The sequence below is a fragment of the Vicugna pacos genome, chromosome 5, assembly GCF_048564905.1.
Source record: "Vicugna pacos chromosome 5, VicPac4, whole genome shotgun sequence".
NCBI lineage: Eukaryota > Metazoa > Chordata > Mammalia > Artiodactyla > Camelidae > Vicugna > Vicugna pacos.
In genome coordinates this window covers 39,988,600-40,011,650 of record NC_132991.1, presented here as the reverse complement: position 1 = coordinate 40,011,650, position 23,051 = coordinate 39,988,600, and the positions used below count along the sequence as shown (strand labels likewise).

The 23,051-nt window shown below is 38.3% G+C and overlaps 1 protein-coding gene across 1 annotated transcript in view; it reads left to right on the top strand.

The window, feature by feature from the left end:
- The window catches only part of TTC21B (tetratricopeptide repeat domain 21B), a 69,479-nt gene extending 46,681 nt beyond the window's left edge, over positions 1-22,798 (top strand). The window contains exons 21-29 of the mRNA XM_006201090.3: positions 449-559; positions 1,533-1,614; positions 6,083-6,233; positions 6,439-6,600; positions 8,319-8,514; positions 12,097-12,321; positions 17,405-17,525; positions 20,984-21,051; positions 22,255-22,798. Of these exons, the coding sequence (XP_006201152.2) occupies positions 449-559; positions 1,533-1,614; positions 6,083-6,233; positions 6,439-6,600; positions 8,319-8,514; positions 12,097-12,321; positions 17,405-17,525; positions 20,984-21,051; positions 22,255-22,332 (1,194 nt within the window). The 3' untranslated portion in view covers positions 22,333-22,798. The remainder of the gene's footprint in view (positions 1-448; positions 560-1,532; positions 1,615-6,082; positions 6,234-6,438; positions 6,601-8,318; positions 8,515-12,096; positions 12,322-17,404; positions 17,526-20,983; positions 21,052-22,254) is intronic.
- Positions 22,799-23,051: the final 253 nt, after the last annotated feature.

Sequence of the window (23,051 nt, the reverse complement as noted above, 5' to 3'; positions counted from 1 at the left end):
TAAGTCATAACCAAACAGTGCCTTGTTCAGTGTTGGTTAAAGGGGTTGGAATCAGAGCTGTAAATCTGGAGCCTACTTAGGGGTAATCCGCTGCAGCCTTTTTAATTGCACAAATGAGGAAAACAGGTTTGGAGAGGGGATAGGGACTAGGCCCCATCACGGAGAAGCCTGGACTAGAATCCTGTCTCCTGATTTAAGACCAGTGTTCTTTCCACAATGCTTTGTCTCTCTCCACTTTTCAAATGAGTTAGGTCTGTTTTTCCTTTTTTTTCCCCCAGTATAAAAGAAACCAGAGTTGAGCAGACCTATAGTTTTCCTGCCTATCATGCTTGGCGTTTTTATTGCAATAACTTTTGGTCAAATGGTTTATTTTACTCTGTGCCGAGACATCTTCCTAATTCAATTTTTATCCCAGGCAGTTTCTGACTCATCTTGCCCTTCTCTGCAGATCATGCTGGAGCTGGCTCGACTGTACCTGGCCCAGGATGACCCCGACGCCTGCCTGCGGCACTGCGCTCTGCTGCTCCAGAGCGACCAGGACAACGAGGCTGCCACCATGGTCAGTCCAGGAGGCCACGGTTCTGTAAAGGCCATTGTGTTTTATATCTGCTCAGTGTGGACGTTCCACATTTTAGCTGATGAAACTAATACTAGATGCGAGGCCTGGCTCATTCTGTCTTTTAGAAGAAATAGCATTCATTATTAGTACATTTTACCGATCAAGACCAAGACTGTAAGAATGGTGAACCTCGGTCAGGCCTTTATTTGCCCTTTTATGTCTTGTTCATTTTCTTTATGACTTAAGAGGATGCTCGGTCAGGAAGAGTTCATGTGGTAAAGCTAAAATTTGCTAAAGACTTTTAAGTATTTACTCAAATGTGCTGCACTAATTTAACAGTTTCAGTGGCACTTTTTGGAGTTACAGAAAAAAATCTTTATGTATCATTGAGATGGTGTGTTTTAAATAGAGTTTTTGCTTTTCTTTCTCATTTTTACCTGGATTGAGGTTTTTGTTAGATTTTTCAAACACATAGATAACAGTTTGTGAGGATCATTTAATAATTTTATAAATGAGTCATAACTAAAAAGAAATATAAGAAATCTCCTTTTAAAACACAGAAGAAAATCTCAGTATGTCTTGCTTACATTAAATTCCTTTGAAATATTTAAGAATGTTTGGGTTTTTAAAAAAAATTTTTCTCATTATTTTAGCTGCGTCTTCTCTATGTTAGCACACAGAGTGTGTGATTCCCTTCAAATTTCAGTTTTTAAATAACTACTTAAAACATTTCCTGCTAAATACAATTTTGTGAACAGAGTGATCTGTTTCACCTCCTTAATTATCTTCTGTTACTCTGATCTCAGTGCTAATCTGCTTAAGGTATGCTTGAAGTTTAAATGGCTCCATTTTATAAGACTTTGCCCTCCTCATGTTTTTCATACGTGTTTTCATAGCAATAAATCTTGACAGGAAGAACATGCTTTTGTAAAATATATGGCAATATTTTTAGAACTAACTTTTACCTTTATAGATGATGGCAGATCTCATGTTCAGAAAACAGGACTATGAACAAGCAGTGTTTCATTTACAACAACTTTTAGAACGGAAACCAGGTAAATACCTGCTGGTTATATTATTCAGTGCAATCAACTGCCTTTCTCCTTTTTTTGTCTGCTATGCTCCTTGGGAAAACCCCAGCCCTGGCTGAATCCAATGCTCTGCTTATTCCACCCCTGTCCTTGAGTAGCTGAAATGGTTATAAAGAAAATGCAGCACCACTGACTGGTCTCCCTTTAAGTTACACCCACAGACCCCAAATCGGCCCTCAGATGCTGCCTGGCAGACCTGCTGTATTTCTCTAACGAGTTTATTCACTACATATACTTTTTACACTTTCTTCTCAAACCTCGGACACCCTTTCCCTCTTCCTGTCCTCAGCCAGAAACCTTGTCTCCTGCCTCACTGAGGAAACATGAGCACCTGGAAGAGAACGTCTCCATCTTCCTGTCCCCCAGCCTGCCCGCTCCCCAGGTCTGCCCTCCTGTCCGCAGCAACTTCTCCCTGGGGCCCTGGCTGCCCCCTCCCCTCCTGCAGGGACTTACTCCTGCGTCCTCTCTCCTGCGTCATCGTTTCCTTCTCAGTCAGCCCACAAATGTGCTGTGACCTCCCCCGCTTTAAAGACACCAGTAAATAAAACCCAGCTTTTAACCCCCCCACTACTCTCGCCTTCCACTTCCGGCTCCACTCCTCCATCTTCCTTTATGGAGAATTTCCTCTAAGGAGGTTGTGCTGTCTTGCCTGTCTGCTCCACTCCTGCCCTCCACGGGGGTTCTCTGGGGTGCCTGGTGACCTCTGTGCTGTCAGATCCAGGCCTGATTCTCACTTCTCTGCCTACCAGGCCTGACTCTGGATGTAGCACCGCTTATCCCCATCTGTCATGGAAGGCTTCCTGCATTTGTCTTCCAGGATGCTCGGCTTACCTGGTTTTTCATCTCCCCTCAGATGATGCTATTTAGCTCTCCTGTGTTAGTCTGTCTTCTCTTTATGACCTACAAATATCAGAAAGTTCTAGACCTCCGTTCTCAAACCTTTTTTCCCTGTTGTATACCTTCACCCCTTAGGTGACTTCATCCAGACCCACAGCTGTATGTCTTGTGTCCAGATCTGACTCACTGACATGCTGCTCGTTTGCAATCCCCTCAGCTGCCAGGAGGCTCTCAGCCTCGCGTGTCCACAGCAGAGCGCTGGGTCTTTCCCTTCCCTCTGCATCTGCTCCTTCTCACGTCAGGAAGTGGCATCACCATCTATCCAGACCTTCCTTTGTTACCTTTGTCTCGTCTTGTTCTCATACACCACATCCAGTCTGTCAGCAGATCCCTGGTGCTCTGCCTTCAGGATACATCTGGAGTTCCATCCCTGTTACCGCCTCTGCGGCTGCCACCTGGCCTGAGCATCCGCGTCTCTCACACGTATGACTGCAGCATTCCCATAGCTCGTCTGTTTCTACTCCTTGCCTTCAGATGATTTAGACACGTTTTGAGCTGAAAGTAGCAGAGACCTCCCCCACAGCCCACAAATTCTAGTGGCCTAAGTAACTTTGGCTTTTATTTTTCTCTTATGTAAAAGAAATTTAAAAGTAGATTATGGAGGGAGGGTATAGCTCAGTGGTAGAATGCGTGCTTATCATGCACAAAGTACTGGGTTCAATCCCCAGTACCTCCATTAAAATGAATAAACCTAATTACCTCCCCACCAAAATAAATAGATTAAAAGTAGATTATGCCAGGATGGCCTAGAGTTTTCACAGTATCATTAGGGAGTCTTAAGTCCTTCTTTTTTCTGCCATCACTAGCCAAATGTCCACTCCAAGTATCACGTTCAAGATGCCCACTGCAGCATGAGGCATTGATGTTCCCAGGCCTGGACGGGCCAGGTCAGGGTGGAGGTGGGCCAGAGGGCATACCTTCCCAGTGAGTCTTCCCTTTTTCTTTTAAAAAATTTTCTAGAAACACCTCCATGGCTGCAAAAGAGGGTGGGAAATGTAATCTAGTTGAACACAGTGCCACATAGAAGCAAATCAGAACTCTGATCGTGAAGAGGGGGCAGTAGATATTAGATTTAGGTGGCAGCCCAGGCAGGGTGGTGTCTCGAGGCTTTCCGACGCTGTTCCCTCTTCCTGGAACATGTTCTGCTTCGTTCCACCCAGGACTCTGCTCCAGTGCTGCCTCTTCCTAAGAGCACCCTTCCCCAGCCATCCTATAGCAGTAACACCTCACTGCTCTCCATCCGCGTGTCCTGCTCTTGGTTTTTTGTTTTATATCACCTTTGTAAAACAAAGCAAAACAAAAATTGTAAATCATAGGTAATGGCATCAGGTGGCTAGGAACCATGTCTTCATTGCTATCAAGATCGAGAATAGTATCTGGCCGAGTTGGTGCTCAGTAAATATTGGATGGAAAGAAGAATGGGAGGGGAAAAGGAAGAAGGGAGGGAGGTGGGGGAAAGGGAGAAGCGGAAGGAAGGTGGAACAGGTATGTATGTTACTTCTATGTGTTGCTCAAATAGTTGAGATCTCAGAGGCAGTCCTCGAGCTGTCATTCAGGTCTCCTGACCCCTCGTGCCCTGTCTCAGGATGACGCCACGGGCAGTCAGAGCTGCTTGGTTAAGGCAGCGTGGATGGGGTGGCTGTGCTTCACGTGGGGCAACACAGAGAACCAGGAAGACTCTACTTGTATTTATGGATGCTTTTAATTGTTAAAAGTGTGAATTTAGAGAACTGTGCTTTATACTTTCAATCTTTGCCTTAACTAGGAATATTTTAAAGAAAAAAAATCCTTTCTTTCTGTGGTGATACCAACATTTGAATTTATTTTTATTATCTTTTAAAATTTTCTTCCACCTTTGGACTTTCTCGGGCCATGTTCTTGTTTCCTGTCCTGTCTGCTCCAGCTTATATTCTGGTGTTATTTGAAAGGGTGCTGTTAATTAACTTCTTACCTCTTCTGCTTAATCTGAGTCCAGAGTGTGGGCCATCCTTCCAACTGATTTGCCCAGACCTTACTCTTACTTTCTTTGAGCCTAAGTTTGTTTTTTTTTTTCCTGTCATGGCTTCTGCCTTAGCCTCTAGACTCTATCTGTCCTTTTTCCCTTTAAGATGATATACATAGTACTTTCATTAACTGTCTTGTTTCCACTAGTTTTGGTTACTGTGAATGCTGCTGCTGCGAACACTGGTGTACAAATATTTGACTGAGTCCCTGCTTTTAGTTCTTGAGGGATATATACATATATCCAGAAGTAGAACTGTGGTATTATATGATGTCTTTTCTTGGAAAATAGAATTAACGATAAATTGCTTTTAAAAGTTTGTGTGTGTGTGTGTGTGTGTGTGTGTTTTAAGTGTAGGAGTTTATCCTATCGAAGTGATAAGGATAGCTTATATAAATAAGGGTTTTTACAAATCCCCTACTATGAGTCCTGTGTAACTTGTGAGTCTAAACACCTAAAAATACTAAAGAGAAGAACGAAAGTGAGCCATCAAGATAGTAGACTATTGTGCAGTCACTAAAATATTTTTGAAGATCATTTAATGACAATTGGGGAATGTTAACTTTATAATGTTGAATAAAAATCAGAACCCCAAGTGTGACTGCAACTTTGTATATATGTAAGCAATGTATTTCTTTGTTTACATTTAAATATTTATAGATTGATTTTCACTCATAAATATATGAAAGGAAACATACCAAAATGTGGTCATCTCTAGCTTGTGGGGGAATATGAGTAATTTTTTTTTCTCCTTTGTTTTTCTGTATTTTTCCAAATTTTCTAAAGTGCCCATACATTATTTTTATAATCTTAAAAGGTATGTATTAAATGATTCTCAAAATTTAGTATCTTAGTGATGAGAAAGAACTGAACAGAATTGGGGGAAAAAGCCTTTCAAGGAACCTGCAAGGAAATTACACCTGAGACCAAATAACTAAATTATTTCTCCTTAGAAGAAGATAAAATAGGATTAAAATACTAGGACTAATAAGTTACAGTTCTAGTATGGTGAGCTGGTGTTTAGTGTGTTAGGTACATATACACAGTAAGGCAGGTCTGGAGTAAAATCCCTAATTGCCCAGCTTAAATATGACCATCAGGATGTCCTGTTCTGCTCTTCCTAGCTGCAGTAAGTAGAAGGTAGATCTCAGACATAGACTTGGCCCTTGCAATCAAATTGAGCCTCCTGAATTTTACAGTTAAGAGTTTAGATTCTGCAGAGGCTGTTTCTAGAAGGGTTTGGTCCTAGAAATAATAATTGAAAAGTAAGTCACAAAAAATGTACATCTTTATAGATTTGCCCATGTTGAACCTTCTCACACTGTGACCAGAACAACCCAACCTTTATCATTTCATGAATCATCCATTGTCCATACAATCTCTCTAGGGACTTAAAACCTGTAAAGCACCCCCTCACTTATATTTAGATTGTACTTCCTTTGAAGCAAACTATACTTTAAGGAAGGAGGATTATAACCATCAAAACAGAAGATATAAAATGTTGTCCATAACTGAAATGTTCTTTGTTTCTAGATAATTATATGACATTATCTCGTTTAATTGATTTCCTAAGAAGATGTGGAAAACTTGAGGATGTCCCAAGATTTTTCTTAATGGCTGAGAAGCGTAACTCCAGAGCAAAACTGGAGCCAGGATTTCAGTACTGTAAAGGACTATATCTCTGGTAAATTTATTGACAAATAAATTCTACATACTAGGTTTTTTCCCTCATTGTGACTAGAGTAAAATAAATGTGCTTTTCTTTGAATTAAAAATTTTCTACATTTTAAAATATGGTAATAGTTTTATTTGCCAAATAAATTATAAGCGACTTGAAGTTTGTAGTCACTAATTGAAATAAAGTAATCTGTTTTTGAACACCTAACAAGGTATACTGGAGAACCAAATGATGCTCTTCGACATTTTAATAAAGCTCGGAAAGACAGTGACTGGGGCCAAAATGCCCTTTATAATATGATAGAAATCTGCTTGAATCCAGATAATGAAACTATTGGAGGTGAAGTATTTGAAAATCTGGATGGAGACCTGGGGTGAGTAGTATTTGGCAAGTTACTTTTTTTTTTTTTAAATACTTTGGGGATAATAAGCAAAGATATTCTATAAAGGAGAACTAAATTCCAAGATAGCACTAATGAAAGTTCAGTGAATACATCAAAGCTGGAATAACTGTTCTCTGAAATAAGCATGAAATGCTTTTAGGTTTCCTGAATCAGAACAGACATGTTACTGAAGACATTCCCCTAATTACTCTGTGGGAGATAGGGTGAACTATAGAGTGTGACTACTTGGCAGAAATTGTCCACATAATAACAACTCCTTAACAAATGGTACTAGCTATCTGCCACCTCCATACTGTACAGTTTATATGCATTGTCTTATTTTACAATATTGTTATTGGGAATAAATAAGCCCAGAGTTAATCTGTCTAATGTGATAGAGCTAGAAAGTGGTGGAGGCAAGATTCAGGCTGAGTGCTGCCTACCTTGGGTTACAGAGGCCATTGAAAGATTTAGAGCAGGGGAGAGGCATCTTTATTTTTTGTTTGCTTTAGAAAGGTTAAGGTAACATATTCTTTTGCAGCTATAAGCTCTTCCTGTGGAAATCCTCAGCAAGTAGTTGAAAATGCCAAACTGGAACTCAAGAAGGGAGGTCACAGCTGGAGATACAGATTTGGGAGACAGGTGTTCAGAGTGGATAGTTGGAAACCTAGGAATGGCCTCGAGTAGAAGGCAGTAACAAGTCTGAGAACAAAATTTTGGGTGTGCTGACATTTGAGGGGATCAAAGGAGGGAGGGAGGTTGGGAAAGGGTAATCACTTTGGTGAAAAGAGAAGCCAAACTGTTGACATTACAGAAGCAAAAGGAGGAGGACTTGGAAGAAGGTTACCAATAGTGGAAAATGTTTTAGAGAAGATAGAAGCCTGAGAAGACCAGTGGCTTTAGTGATTAGGCTTTGAGAATTTAATTTGCTTTCATTAATTGATTTGTTTATGTTATATCTAGATGTTGGTGTGTACATAAAAACATAAGAAAGTTGCTGTTACACATTCAAATTGTTACTGCACTTAAAATTTACAGCCTTTTGGCAAATACAGAATTTCTTTCCTGAGACTCTGATAGGCAACTGGGTAAAGAAAATTAAGTACACTGTATGTTTGGCAAACTTAAATTCAAATCCCAAGTTTAACATTTGTTAGCTCTGTGACCTTTGGCAAATTAATTTATCTGTTGGAGCCTCAGTTTTCTCATATATAAAACGGATTCAGCATAGATTGAATGAAATAATACAATGCATAGCACACAGTAAGTGCTTTAACAAGGTTACTTTCTGCTTTCTCCTCTTTAAAAAAATTTTTTTTTAAATTGGAGTGTAGTTGATTTACAGTATTATATAATCTCCCTTTCTTTCAAGTAGATACGCTACTTGAAAATCATATGATTCTACTTATCCTGAATTCTGGTTTTAGCTGAAATGAACCTACTTAGCACATGTGGATATGACCCAATTTTTGTTTTCAGTCTAAAGTGAATGTTTAATGGTGTTTTATTGAAGCTATATTAGTTTTGTTTTTAAAAATATACCTGTGCCTTATCTTGTATTAGGAAAGAATGAGTGACATTCTCCAATAGGATGACTTTTAAACTGGTGAGAAAAAAAGATGCCAGTGTACCCTAGAGCTTACTCTAATTTCAGTGAATTTTACTTCGTGAGTAATAGACATAGGAGATTTACTTTTAATTCTGTACAGTAATTCAACCGAAAAGCAAGAGTCTGTGCAGTTAGCAGTGAGAACAGCAGAAAAGCTCCTTAAAGAACTGAAACCGCAGACTATTCAGGGCCACGTACAGCTTCGCATAATGGAAAACTATTGCCTAATGGCTACCAAACAGAAGTCTAATGTTGAGCAGGCGTTGAACACCTTCACCGAAATAGCAACGTCTGAGGTTAGTAGATTTTCTTTTTCAACTTCCCGTATTTTGTTGGTGGTATAAAAACAGGTATTTTGGTTAGTTTTTTTATTTTCTGAAGATTGACTTAATTATTTACTATTCTTAAAAATTAGATATATAGTTTGGTATGATTTTATGTGATGTACTTTTGTTTTCAGAAGAGGCCTTTACTATGTTGATGTGTTGTTGATATATTTATCTGTACTAGAATGGTGAATTCCAGAGAAAGGAAATTCTTCAAGAGGGCATATATTAATTCTAACGGGCATAGCTTTATCCTCTGCGCTGTAGCCTCAGTTAACTTACTTAGTGAAAAACACGCGGCTGCACTGATACCTTACCTTTTCACTCACATGAACTTGGAAATTTTCCAGCTCTAGGGTTAAGTGAGATCAATACTGAAAACTTATAATTCAGTCATGCAAATAATGTTTTTTAGCAATACTTAAACCACCCCGTTGCAATAATAATAAATATTAAATAGTAATATTATTTAATAAGTGTTATTATTATATCCTTTTTTCCTCATTCAAATCCACCTCCCTTCTCACCCACTGGGTTTCTTTCCCTTACACAGTGTTGTATTTCTTCCGTTACTTGCTGTTAAGGAAGGAGTCCTGGGAACTCACCACATCAATTGTTGGTGTAAGAGCTAGTTCTAAGCGTACACTTGGGGTTTCATATTCTTCTACTCACCAATGTTGAAGATCATGGAAGACTCCAAATTTGGAGCCTCCCAGAGGCTATACAGAATTCTGCTATGTTTTCCTGTGGTTAAGGGGTCATAGTAGTGACAATAAACTACCAGAAACCCCCTACAGTGACCCCCTTCCCCCGCCTCCCAGGACCCTGGAGGGCTTTGGAAAACCTACAGCTCCTGTTGGTGTCTGCGTTCAGGTATCCTTGGTGGCCCCTGACTGCCACTCTCAGCCACCCTGGGGACAAAACAGCATCTGCAGCAGCTCCGTCCAGAGCAGAGCCCTGCTGCTGACACTGAAGCAGTGCTCTCAGGGCTTGTGCTCAGGGAACTGGCTGCAGGCAGTAGACAGGTGACAGCAGCTGCCTATGCCAGAAATAGGGCTGTCCTGTAGCCTAAGGAGGTCCGTAAGGGCGTGATGAAGCACCCGTTCAAGTAAGGAGTCATAGCCGCTGAGTGTCGTGAAGTAGCATTCTGTTGTGTAATGAGAGAGGGTTTAAATTGTGAGGTTTGAGAGAGAACGTGAGCAGCAGTGACGCCATAACTATTTCCTAGAAAGACACTGGCGGTTTTCTGTTTTGCTGAGACTGTGTTGTTTTTTAATCATTCTTTCTTATGTGACTAGTAATATACTATCTTCAAATCTGTTTACTGACCACAGGATCCAAAGACTGATGTATGAGTTGAAGTCTCATAAGTGAATTTTATCTTGCATTTTTTTAACTCATAGGCTGCATATATGAAATGCAGTAAATATTCATTAAGCAGCCAGTGGGTGCTAAACACAGTAGGAATCACAGAGGTAAACCACATATAGTCCCTTTCTTCAAGTTTCTCATAATCTAGGGAAGATGAGACAAGCATACTGACTTGTAGTACAAAGCAAAATCTGTTATGGTCTGTCCTAAAGTTGCAGATAAAAGTGCTGTAGGAGACAGTGTAAGGAGCATGGGAGACCCCTCCTGTGGAGAAGGTATGACTTAAGAAGAACCAGAATAACTTGCATTTTCACAGGCAGAGATGAAGGAAGTGCATTTTGAGTTACGGGGGAAATGTGAACGAAGGCAGGGAGGCAGCGCAGCACAGGGTGTATGCACAGCAGCGTGCGGCGTTCAGGTTGGTTGAAAAAGGTATGTGCAGAAAGGCATGGGAGGAAGTGGAGGAAGATGCATTCAACCCAAGCTAAAGTGTTTGCACTTGCTTTCATCCCAGCACCTTGAACCACAAAGGTGCATTGTTTATGTAGAGCCACATTGTCTTTTGTGATGTAAAGTTGTTGCAGTTCAGAGTGAGAGACAGAAGCTGGCTGAACATTTCATGATGTCTGCACCAAGAAAGGTATCACGGGTCTGGTGCAGGGCTTACATCGCAGGCTTGCAGTTTTAGAAACCATTCTTCAGTTCACTCAGGAGTGATCAAGTTGTGAGGAACTGATTCCTTCTTATCAAACTCAAGGTGTGTGATTATAAAATCAGAGTTTATTTTTCAATGTATAGTGTGGGATATTTTTAATATGTGAATAGGTCTGGACATTTTTCCAAGACTCTTGTTGGGCTGTCAGCACTAGGATCGCTGACAGATAACACAGCAGGTCTCTATCTTCTTTCCTCTCTAGCCCACCTGGGATGGGGATACAGTTCAATAACTGATAATACTCCACGCAGATCTTCAAAATCTGATACCAAATTGGTTGGATTTGGCATTCAAATAAAACCTTTCTGCCATTCCTTAATTAGGAGAACACATTATGTATTAGAAGTTTATTGATAGGCATAAAATTAGACCCAAGGAAGTTCTGTATTCCCGCAGGCTGTCATCAAGCTCTAGTGAATTGCCCTTCTCTACTCCAGGGTTATTTCTGACTTCCAACCATGACCAGTGTTGAACATTTTACCATTCTGCCTGCCTTTTGTTCCTTATTAGTTACTGAAACTTGCTGTCTTACAGTGCACCTTTATAATAGTTATGATATAATTTCTAAATCAGTTTCTCATCTCTTATTTATATTTTAAACTGAAGCCTTTCTCTTTATAAAAGCATCATAATCCCTTTGCTGAAATTTGACACCCTCTGGCTTCATCAGGCACGTACCCATCACTGCTTAGGCTTGCTAGTTTTCTGGATAGATGGCTAATTGCCTCCATCTTATACCAGTTCTATTAGCTTGTTGGTTGCACAGTGACATTTTCTGACTTTAAACTCTGTCAAAAAAGAACATCATGTTTCATAGATACTATCAAGGATCTGCAGACTTCAAATCTAAAAGCATATTTTAAAGCGTGAGTTTATTTCATATAATTTCCAAGTGATTAATGGCATGCCTTATTTATAACATTTTACTGGTTAAACTTTATTGAGAAAAGAGGCTTTTGAATAAAATGAGAAGGGAGGGGGAAAAGAGAAGTAGAAGTCAGTATAGACACGGAGTATCATTTGATGGGAAATCATTGTTTGTTAGTACTGTTTTATAAGTGAAAACTACGGGGCCAGAATGCTAAATATGAAACACAAATGTTCCACTAGGATTACACTGAAATAGAATTTTATTTTTCGTGTTTCTGTACAAAACCAAAAACAGCCAGTCAATCCCATTAAAGATCGAGTTGTCCTAATTGTCTGGGATTGTGTGGTCAAGGCACCTGCACACTTACTGAATTACCCTGACCACATGACACCTGACCAGTTTCTTCCTGGAAGCTTGAAGTGGCTTGCTGTGTTAGGCAGTGACCGTGTCATGGTCATCTGTGTGGAGCCAGAAGCAGAATCCGCAGGCCGGTCCCTGTATCGTGTGGCACCTGCTACTTCCCATGTGTTTTTCTTCTAAACAAAGGACATCTGTGTTTGTGTATCTGGGGGTCTGAACTCTTGTTCTCGTACAGAAGGATCATATCCCAGCGCTCCTGGGAATGGCAACAGCTTATATGATCTTGAAACAAACTCCTAGAGCCCGAAACCAGCTGAAGCGGATTGCAAAGATGAACTGGAATCCTATTGATGCTGAGGACTTTGAGAGGAGTTGGCTGCTACTCGCTGATATTTATATTCAGTCAGCAAAATACGACATGGCAGAAGAACTGCTAAAGCGATGCCTGCGTCATAACAGGGTAAGTGACCAAAGAGTAAAAATAACTTGTTAGTCTTTGTTGGCTAAGCTTTCTGTAGCAGGTTTTTAAAGAGTGCTAGTCCATTTCTAGGGATTTTCGTGTGTTTTTGGAAAATTAAATGCTTATTCTTACCACAATCAGGAAATAAACATTAATAATAAAGACATTTGCCCTTGAGAATAAAGAAAAATAGCGATTTATGCAGTTTCACGTTTCAGCTGTGGGATGCCCTTACAGAAAGTGTTTTTGGAATGTCAAGCGTTTGCCTGTGATTATCCTTCTCATCCCAGAACTAATGAAAATTGCAGAAGAATGTTAATTGCAGAGTCTGTCCCTCCTATTAAGAAATATTCTTGATGAATTTACTGCAGCTGCAAGTTATTTTCACATTATTAGAATCCACTCTGCATATTCTGTGAGGGAAAGTCTTTCCAGCATTTAATTTGATTTGTTTAATAAAACTCCTTATCGTTAGGTATAAGATTGAAAATCTTTAAAGTCCTTAGAATTTTTTCGATTAAAAAAATTTTTTTAATTGATGTCTAGTTGATTTACAATGTTGTGTTAAGTTTCTGGCGTGCAGGAAAGAGATTCAATTATACTATACATAAATACGTATTCTTTTTCAGATTCTTTTCCACTGTCATTCATTACAAGAAACTGAATATAGTTCTCTGTGCTATATAGCAGGACCTTGTTTATCTGTTTTATATATAGTAGTTGGTATCTGCTACTCTCAGACTCGTAATTTAGCCCTTCCCCCCTTCCCCTTTGGTAACCGTAAGTTTGTTTTCTATGTCTGTGAGTTTATTTCTGCTTTGTAAATAGTTTTTGTATCATTTTTTAGATTCCACACATAAGTGATACCATATGAAATTTGTCTTTGACTTACTTCCCTTAGTATGATAATCTCTAGATCCATCCATGTTTCTGCAAGTCGCATTATTTCATTCTTTGTCATGGCTAAGTATTCCTTTGTGTGTATATACCACATCTTTATCAGTCACCTGTTGATAGACATTTAGGTTGCTTCCATGTCTTGGCTATCGTAAACAGTGCTGCTATGAACATTGGGGTGCATATATCTTTTTAAGTTAGAGTTCTCCAGTTATATGCCCAGGAGTGCAATTGCTGGATCATATGGTAAGTCTATTTTTAGTTTTTTAAGGAACCTCCATATTGTTTTCCACAGTTGGTGCACAAACTTACATTCCCACCAACAGTATAGGAGGGTTCCTTTTTCTCCACACCCTCTCAAGCATTTATTATCTATAGATATTTTGACAATGGCCATTCTGTTAAAGTCCTTAAAATTTAAGGTGCTTTATTAACAGTGAATTTTGGTGCTTGATTGACCCCCAAAAAGGATATCTTTTTATAACATTTTTAAAGTTAAGAATTTGTCATTGTAAATAAACTACTTTATTTGTTGAAGAAATAATTGTACTCAAATTAGAAACTTGAGGCTATTTATAGATTCATATGTTGCTTCATATCTTCATAAAAGTATTTTATCCCCTTTGAGCAAATTGATTACACAATGAATCATTGGTGTTTCAAAGAAGAGTCATGACCACCTAATACTATTAAGTTACTTTAAGGACTTTAAAAACCTAAAACATCAAGCCATTTATCAATTTATAGTTTATACATGTAATTTAAGTTACATTGACCTTAAAAAATAGAATACTCATTAATAGGCTTTGGAAAACCTAAACTGCCAAATAGCTGGCCCTTACATGCCTAGTCTTGAATTAAGGAAGATCATGGAAATTAAGGTTTTGATGCAAATAGAATTTCAGTTTGCCAGAACACTGACAGCACTACATTGCATGATTGAACGTGATGGCTGCTTTAGGGGTGTCAGCCCTGCTGCTTAGGTATGTCAGTATTCGAAGGATGAGATGCAGGAACTGTGCAAGATGACACTTAGCATCCCTGTCATCTGGTATGACATCAGAGATCATTAGAGTCGCATCGAGGACTCAGGAGCCAACTTGAGGACACTCCCACTAGCCAAAGTTGAGAGACTTTAAATATCAATAATAACTACAGTGAATTGGAACACCAAATATATTTAAGTACATGAATTTACAAAGATCCGAAAAAGAAAAAAAACCCTGATTGGTCACCACTGAAATATGCTAATAAACTATTATTCCTAAAGCTGGCAATTAAAGGTAAAGAATTAAGCATTTATCCTGCCTTTGCAGTATGAACCATAGTGCTGGGAAGTGAAATAGTAGAAAAGGCAGTTTCTTATTAGAGATGTTTTCCAGCTAATAAATGAAAAGAGAATGATAGAATATCACTATTTTCTAACCCTGGTGAATTAATGAATGAGTATAACATCACAAGATGTTACATGCCTCTCAATATCACTAATTATCAGAGAAATGCAAATCAAAACTACAATGAGTATCACCTCACACCAGTCAGAATAGCCATCATTCAAAAGTCCATGAATGATAAATACTGGAGAGGGTGTGGAGAAAAGGGAACCCCCCTATACTGCTGGTGGGAATGTAGTTTGGTACAGCCGTAACAGAAGACAGTATGGAGATTCCTCAGAAAACTAAAACTAGACCTACCGTATGATCCAGCAATCCCACTTCTGGGTATATGTCTGGAGGGAACTCTAACTCGAAAAAATATGTGCACCCCAGTGTTCATAGCAGCACTGTATACAAGAGCCAAGACATGGAAGCAACCTAAACGTTTATTGACAGATGACTGGATAAAGAAGTTGTGGTATATTTATACAGTGGAATACTACTCGGCCATTAAAAAGAATAAAATAATGCCATTTGCAGCAATACAGATGGACCTAGAGATTGTCATTCTAAGTGAAGTAAGCCAGAAACAGAAAGAAAAATACCACATAATATCACTCATATGTGGAATCTAAAAAAAGGAAAAAGGACACTAATGAACTCATCTATAAAACAGAAACAGACTCACAGATGTCGTAAACAATCTTATGGTTACTGGGGAAAGGGGGTGGGAAGGGATAAATTTGGGAGTTTGAGATTTACAAACAATATGTAAAAATAGATTTTTTAAAAAGTGCTGTATAGCACAGGGAACTATGTTCAATAATAATAATCTTGTAATAACCTTTAATGAAAAAGAATATGAAAATGAATATATGTATGTATATGCATGACTAGGACATTGTGCTGTACACCAGAAATTGACACAGTGTAACTGACAGAACTCCAATTTTAAAAAAAATAGGAAAAAAGAAAGTCACATGCCTAAGAACACACCATCTATGACAGGGCCGTCCTGGGGTCACACAAGTGAAACACTCACTCTGAGTCTGAAATGTAAACGGGCATTTAAAATTTCAGTAATTATCTTCGTTAACTGATGCTGCTATAACAAAGTACCATAGACTGGGTGGCTTATAAACAGCAGAAATTTATTTCTCACAGTTTTAGATGCTGGAAGTCTCAGATGAGGTGCCAGCATGGTTGGGTTCTGGTGAGAGACCTTCCTGGTTGCAGGCTGCTGACTTCTCATCGTGTCCACATGTGGCAGAAAAGGAGGGCAAGAGAGCTTTCTGGGGTCCCTTTTATAATCCTAGTCAGGAGTGCTTTACCCTCATGACCTAAGTACCTCCCAGTACCATCCCATTGGAGGTTAGGAGTTCAACATACAAATTTTGGGGGGGATACAAATCCTCCATTGCAGTGTTCAAGATGAATAATACTTGGTGCAGAATTTTTTAAAAAAATCAAAATCCCAGTACATGAAACACACAGCATCTTACAGTGCTGTGCTGAGCTATATGGAAGCCTGAAGCAAAAAGGAAAATATGTACCCTGATCCACACTTACATTTTTCAATGGTTCCATGAAAGTATTAGTGATATATCTTCTTGTATTAAAGCCAGGGAAGTAAAATTCTAATAAATAGAGAAAATATTCAAACCTAAAATAATGTAGTAAGTTTTAATATACCTACTTTTCTGTTTTTCAATTTTTTTAATTAACATTCTGAACAAATAGCAATTAAAAAATACCTAAAAACGTGTATACAGCATTGTGCATTTTTGCTTTTTCCTAAGAAACAGTGTGGCTTGGCAGAGTGCCGATCTATGAAGTAAGTAGTTTCACCTCTCCCCTCCCAAATCAAAATCAGATCCAAACCTCTGGATCTAATACAATTTTCAGGAAATATTAATCACATAGGAATAGGGGGAGGATATAGCTCAGTGGTAGAGTGTATGCTTAGCATGCACAAGGTCCTGGGTTCAATCCCTAGTACCTCCATCAAAAAATAAGTAGACCTGATTACCTCCCCCCTCAAAAAAAAAATAGGATTATATTATATAACTACCACAAGGATGCACTCAACTAAATTTGGGCTGTGAGAAACTTTAGGGTAAACATTCTTATTTCTGCTACATTTAATTGGAAAGAGAGAGAAAGAAAGGAAACCTCTAGAGCAAAAAGAAGTTTAGAGACATTTCAACCAGTCACAGTGTGTGGGCCTTACTTGGATCCACATCCTAACAAGCAAAAAATTACATTAAGACCATCTGAAATTTGAATAGTGACTGGGTATTTGTGATGTCAAGGAGTTTGTTACATTTTAGGTGTGATAACTTGTGGTTATGTTTTAAGAAAGTCCTTATTTTTGAAGAGGCAAACAAAATATGGATGAAATGACACAGTATCTGAGGATTTTCTTATGTGATAATACAGAAGGACAAGTGTGTGGGGTGGCGGTGAAATAGTGTTAGTCATGAGTTAACTGTTGAAGATCCGGGTTCATAGGGACTGTTATACTGTTATTTCTATATATGTGTTGAAATTGTTTGTAATAAAAAGCATACATGTATATGTATAAAACATGTCCTTTCATCTCCCCAAAATCCTGATTCTGTAGGTTTGGGGGGGAGCATCAGAATCTTTTTTTTATGTTCCATAGATGATGTGATTGCATAAGCAAGGTTGAAAACCACTGTTTTATGTCATTTGAATGAGTTAATATAGTTGACCACTATAGTCATAAGCATGCCATAAAATCTTAGTGATAGCAGGTTTAATCTGATACATGTCCCATTTTTCTTCAGTCTTGCTGCAAAGCTTATGAATATATGGGATACATTATGGAAAAAGAGCAAGCATATACAGACGCTGCCTTGAACTATGAGATGGCATGGAAACAGGGCAACCAGACAAATCCAGCAGTAGGTGAGTTTAAAATTTAGACACGAGATTTTCCCAGCAAACATGGTTTTCAAATGTAAATGTTCATTTAAATGCATTTGATTTTCTTTTTAAGAACAAAATATACGTTGAGTCAACATTCTTTGTCAGTCCTTCTGAAAAATAAATTTTATATTCATAACAGATTACTGGCTACCAATAGTTATTAGGTATAGTTTCCTGAGATTCAAACTTGACCTCAGTCACTGTAGAGACCATCTAATCTAATTCTGCCCTTCTCTGCCTTCACCCTCTGCTATCTTGACGATGGTATTGCTGTTGGGGAAAGTGTTCCGTTGCCAAGAAAGTTGGGAAGATACTGCATTAAATCAAGTTCTACTGGTTCCTCTACTGCAGAACTTCATAAAGTCTTTAAACTCTAATGTATACTGTGAGGGCTATCACAGAGGGGACATGCTTCCCACTGTAGTTTGAGCATGGAACATTTTTTTCCCCAGCATCTAGAAATATGATCTTGTTCCGGTGGTAGATTATTAGGTTGAGTGGCATCTGGAATACACTGAGTGACAAATGTCTCCCCACATTGTGAGGGAGCTCTTCCCCCTGCTTCTTTTTCTTCATCTGAAGCTGAAATAGGCTTCAGTGACACTGTCCTGTCTGTTCTCTGGAGCAGCCCGCAGGGTCCTTTCCCTCTTATATATGATGTGGCCTCTTAGGAGAGACATCACAGAGTTTGCACTGAGTTTCTTTCCAAACCATCCTCAGATACTTGTCCATTCTTCCTGAGACTCGCTTTCAAGTCTTTCACCCTCCTTGTTGCTGTCTCCTGGAAATAGTGTTTCCCAAACTGTGCTTTGATATCCTAGGTGAGACAATAATAGTTATTTCTTTAAAAAAGAGAGAGAGTTGAACATGAGATTAGATTCCATGGCCAAGTAAGTTTAGAAAAGGCTATTTTACTTGTCCATGTTCCTCATGACCTGTTGTACCAGAAATGAACAAATTCTCAACTATGATTTAAGAATGAGTTGTATGTATAATGAAGCGTTTTTGTTGCTGTTCTTAACTAGGCATTTAGTAGTTGTTTATTGAACCTAAGATGGCACCTGTCTTTTCAGCAGTGTCTCAGCAATGACTCAGATTTAATCTGCAGTCAGATAGGCCATCTTTACACTAACTGCTGTCAGTTCAGGACTTCCCCTACCTTGTATTTTTCTGAGGTTTGTTATTTTACTAGACTTACATAGAACACAGGAACTAACATTTGATGACAGGGTTTTTCCTTCTCAGGTATTATGCATATTAGAGAACAGTCAGATTGTAAAATGAAAATTCCTTAAAATCTTTACAATGTATGTAATTTTGATGCTTTATTCCCCAGAATGAATGCAGTTAGAAGTTCAGTTATTTAAATATTCTGTTCCTTGGAAGACCAGCAGGTAAAGAGGGTCCGACTCACTGTTCTTTGATAGTGTCATCTTTGTTTTTTCATAGGTGATTTCTGTCATTTCCTCTGACTTCTTAGTAGGCATTTCTTTGAGGCTCTCAATTAATTCTTAGTTTCTTCCTTAACTTAAGATTATCATTGCATCCAGTACCCCCACCCCGCCTGGCCAAGTTAATGATGCATTTATTGCACTTTTTCACTTGCTGGGAAATCCTTAAAATCATGGTTGTGTTCTTTCCATAGGGTTCAGGCTTGAGTATTGTCACCGTGAGAGGCACGCGGATCTGAGAGCCCCTGAGAAGTCATGTTCACACCCAGTCCCAGGGTCCGTGACAGTCACCAGGCTGCTCACAAAGTTGGTGTTCTTGCTCGCTCTCTCCCTCTTTCTCCCATTATCTTTCCTGATTACAAAGAGTTGGATTCTTGTAAGCCTGACCGGTGTCATGCAGCTGTAGTACATGTGTTCTTGCCATTTCTAGCCCTTTGTTTCCTGTAAAATTTTTCAAAGGAAATGATCTATCAGGTTTCTTTCAGTATGAAAACTTTGTGCTTCTAATAAGAGTGTTTGTACAGAAAAAAAACCCTGCTAATATTCGCATTGTGCTCTCAAATTTTAAAAGCATTTCACAAATATTTCTTTTGATCTTTAAAATTACACTCAGAGAGAAAAGTCATTCCTCATCCAAAAAATGGGGACAAACTTGAAGTTGACAGCTCAAGTGACTTGCCTCGGGTCTCAAAGCTAGTCAGGAAAACAGAAACCAAAATTTAAGTCCAAGTTTTTTTTGGCTCTAGTTTCTGTCTTTGTCATGACAGCTTAAGTTGTTTTCCTTTTTAAATGTCACAAACTCTTTTTACTAGTCCATTTTATAATGACTTTCTAACTATAAAGTTTACCTCTCTGACACTGTTTTCATCTTGGACAGTTCTAAATGCATCTGCTTGTGTGTGCGTGTGTTTGGAATACTACGAATTTTAGACAGTTCCTACTCCTTGCTTTTTACTACCATATGATTACATTAGCCAGTAATTATTTTCAAGCTTTTTTTGAAATTCTAAAAATTTGGTTCTTAAAGCCCAAGAGCAGCATTCAAATTCCTCTTTTTCATATTTCTAAGTGGCAAAGCAAAATACTTATTAATTACCTATTACTTTACACTGTGTCGTATCTATTGAGTCTACTTTTTTTGTCTTGTTCTTAGTTTGCTTACTATTAGGGTATTTTTACAGGAGAACAAGCAGTGATCTAAGAATGTCTTAACTTCTAAATTGTCACTATTTGAAATGTGACATCTAAGTATCAGTGATTATGATAATTGTTACTCACCACTGATGTGGGCATCTAATGACTCACGCACTGTCTTCTGAGCCCCTCTCCTGCCCGCCCCGCCCTCTCCAACATGGACTCCAGGGCTGTTGGTTCCTCTGTCTCCCTCCACCACTGGCCTTTCCATGTGCAGTTCCCTCTGCCTAACAGTGTTCTCACTTCCCACTCCCTTGGCCTACTTTATGCCTCATCCTTCAGATTTTAAGTCTTGCCTGACACCCACCTCCTCCCCCTCCAGGTTTCTTATTAGAGCGCTCCTTGGCCTGTACCTTTATTTCACAGCATCATCTCACTTTTCAAATTATTCATGTTCTAACACAATTACTTAAATGACTGTAGGAACCAGTTTGTCTGACGTGTTAAGTGCTAGGTAAACCTATACTGTGTAAATGAATAGCTGTGTTATCATTTACTGCCCTGTGATGAGTTGTTACTACAATCTGAAACAAATGGGACTTTTCTGGTAATTTACAAAACCACATTTGTGGCATGGCCGTCTTCTAACCCAACAGTATATCCACTGTGGTCCTTTATTCCAACTCCATTTTCCTTCCTACCTGTTCTTCTATCTTCTCATTTCTCTCCATCCTGGTACAGTCACCAGCCTCCACTAAGTGTTCTCTCATATTACAGTAGGCAAACAAAGGAGGAGGCCAAGAAAAGATATATAAATAGTACTACATCATTACTGGCTTTTTGTCTTCACAGGATACAAACTGGCGTTTAATTACCTAAAAGCCAAAAGATTTGTGGATGCTATTGACGTATGTCACCAGGTAACACTCAAATTTAGATTTCTTAATATTTTTCAGATGCACAGTCTCCTAATTTTAATCTCAAGATGTACATGAATGGAGAGGATGTAGTATTTTGGTTAAGTGACTTACCAAATACATCTGGGTGAAATATCTGTTTTCAAAGTTTAAAAAAAAAAGTTTGCCTCAGTTAAGTAAAACATGTTTAAAAAAGACATGTTTTTAATTAGGGGACTCAAATAATAAAATATTTGTCAATTTAAAGAAAGGCTCAGGGAGAAGCATGGTAAATAAAACATAGTTGTTAAGTCGGAAGATGTTTGAAGATTGTTAGATTCTCCAAGTCGTTCAGGATAGAAGTTCTTACAATCATGTCTAAGTCTGGTCACGAGAGAATTCAGATTTATAAATTAAAGATGAGGTATTTTTGTCATTTAGAAATGATTCAATTTCATTTCTATAATTGATTCCTGACAAAATGGCCCCTTGCTAAAATGACAAATATTTAAGTTATGGTTTTAAAATTTGCAGTTTCTTTATATATACATTGTCCTATTGATATTCCGTGTAAGGCATTTTACTAAACTATTGGGCGCTCCAAGAAAAGCTCCTTAGGAAGGAATTACGTAGTGGCCCTTATCATGGGTGGCTGTGTCAGCATCATTATAGTAAATACTGGGCCTCAGTGATAGCTATTGATTACCAAGTCTGTAAGGCAGCATTTCACATTAAGGTTAAGGGTGTACATTAATGTAAGGTTATACATTAGAATCATTTGTGGAGTTTGTTTTTTTTTTTAATGAATATCTCCTTCTAGACTCAGCAGACCTAGAAATTTGTATGTTTCAAAATCATTCCAGGTAAATCTAATGTGTGCTCCTAGGTAAAAATACCTCTCTAAGGGTTTATTGAATATCATGCATAGCTAAATTTTAAAAAGTGTCTTAAATCTACTAACATGTAACTTTTCGGTAAGGAAATAATTACATATCTATTTTCCACATACAGTATTCAGATTCTACCATTTTCATCTAATCATTGTTACTAGAAATAAGACATCACTTTAGATGTCACCTTTAAAAAATGTTGTTGTATTTGTAGTTAATATAATGAAATCTCAACTGTAACGCCACTTTGGCTAAGTTTTGCAGCTCCCCAGTTCTTGATAACTAAAAGTTCTAGTGCTCCTGTTTTATTTTGGTTTTCATGTGTGTGTTTTTGCAGGTTCTTGAAGCACATCCAAGTTATCCAAAAATCAGGAAGGATATACTTGATAAGGCCCGTACATCTTTAAGACCTTGAAAATTATTTTAACTCAGTTTGTTGTTGAAGCAAGGAATCTGAGTTCTTGCAGTTCAAAATAGGCTTGAGCTAATACTCTGCAATGGGAGCATACTTTCCTTTCTCCAGCAGAGGCCGCTGGTGTGTATAAAGAGGAAGTGCTACGTTAGATGGATGTCTTCTGATGGAGGTGAATGAGAGCTGGTTTCTTTGATTGACTCAGTTAGGTACAGATTTGGTACCTTTGTGCTGAAGCTTATCACCCAATTTCTATAAAGAATATCTTGTTGAAATCTAGGTAATTAAGTATACTGTATGTTTTCTAAAGAATATTAGTTGTTTCTTTCAGGAAATATTTAAAATAGTATTGTTCTGTTAAAAAAAATTTTGTAACATTCTCTATTACTTCAAAGGTTTGAGTAAATTTCCTTGTAAATACTTAAGAAAAAGAAAATATATTTTTAATAAAGATTTTATAAATTTATGATTTATAGTCCTCTTGGAACTCAAAAGGCCTGGTAAGTTTTGCAAACTCAAGGTAAGCTCCCCGGGCAGTCTGCAGTGCTAACGAGTAGAAAATGTGACTTTCCTAGAAAAATCCTTTTGGAAAAGTATAGAGTGTATGTTAGTTTCCCTTCTCTTTGTTGAACTGATTGTTACTGCTCTCAGTGCCAATGTGAATCTTAATAACCAGTACCTGAAATTGGTTTAAATAGGTAAACCTTTATAGCAATATTTAA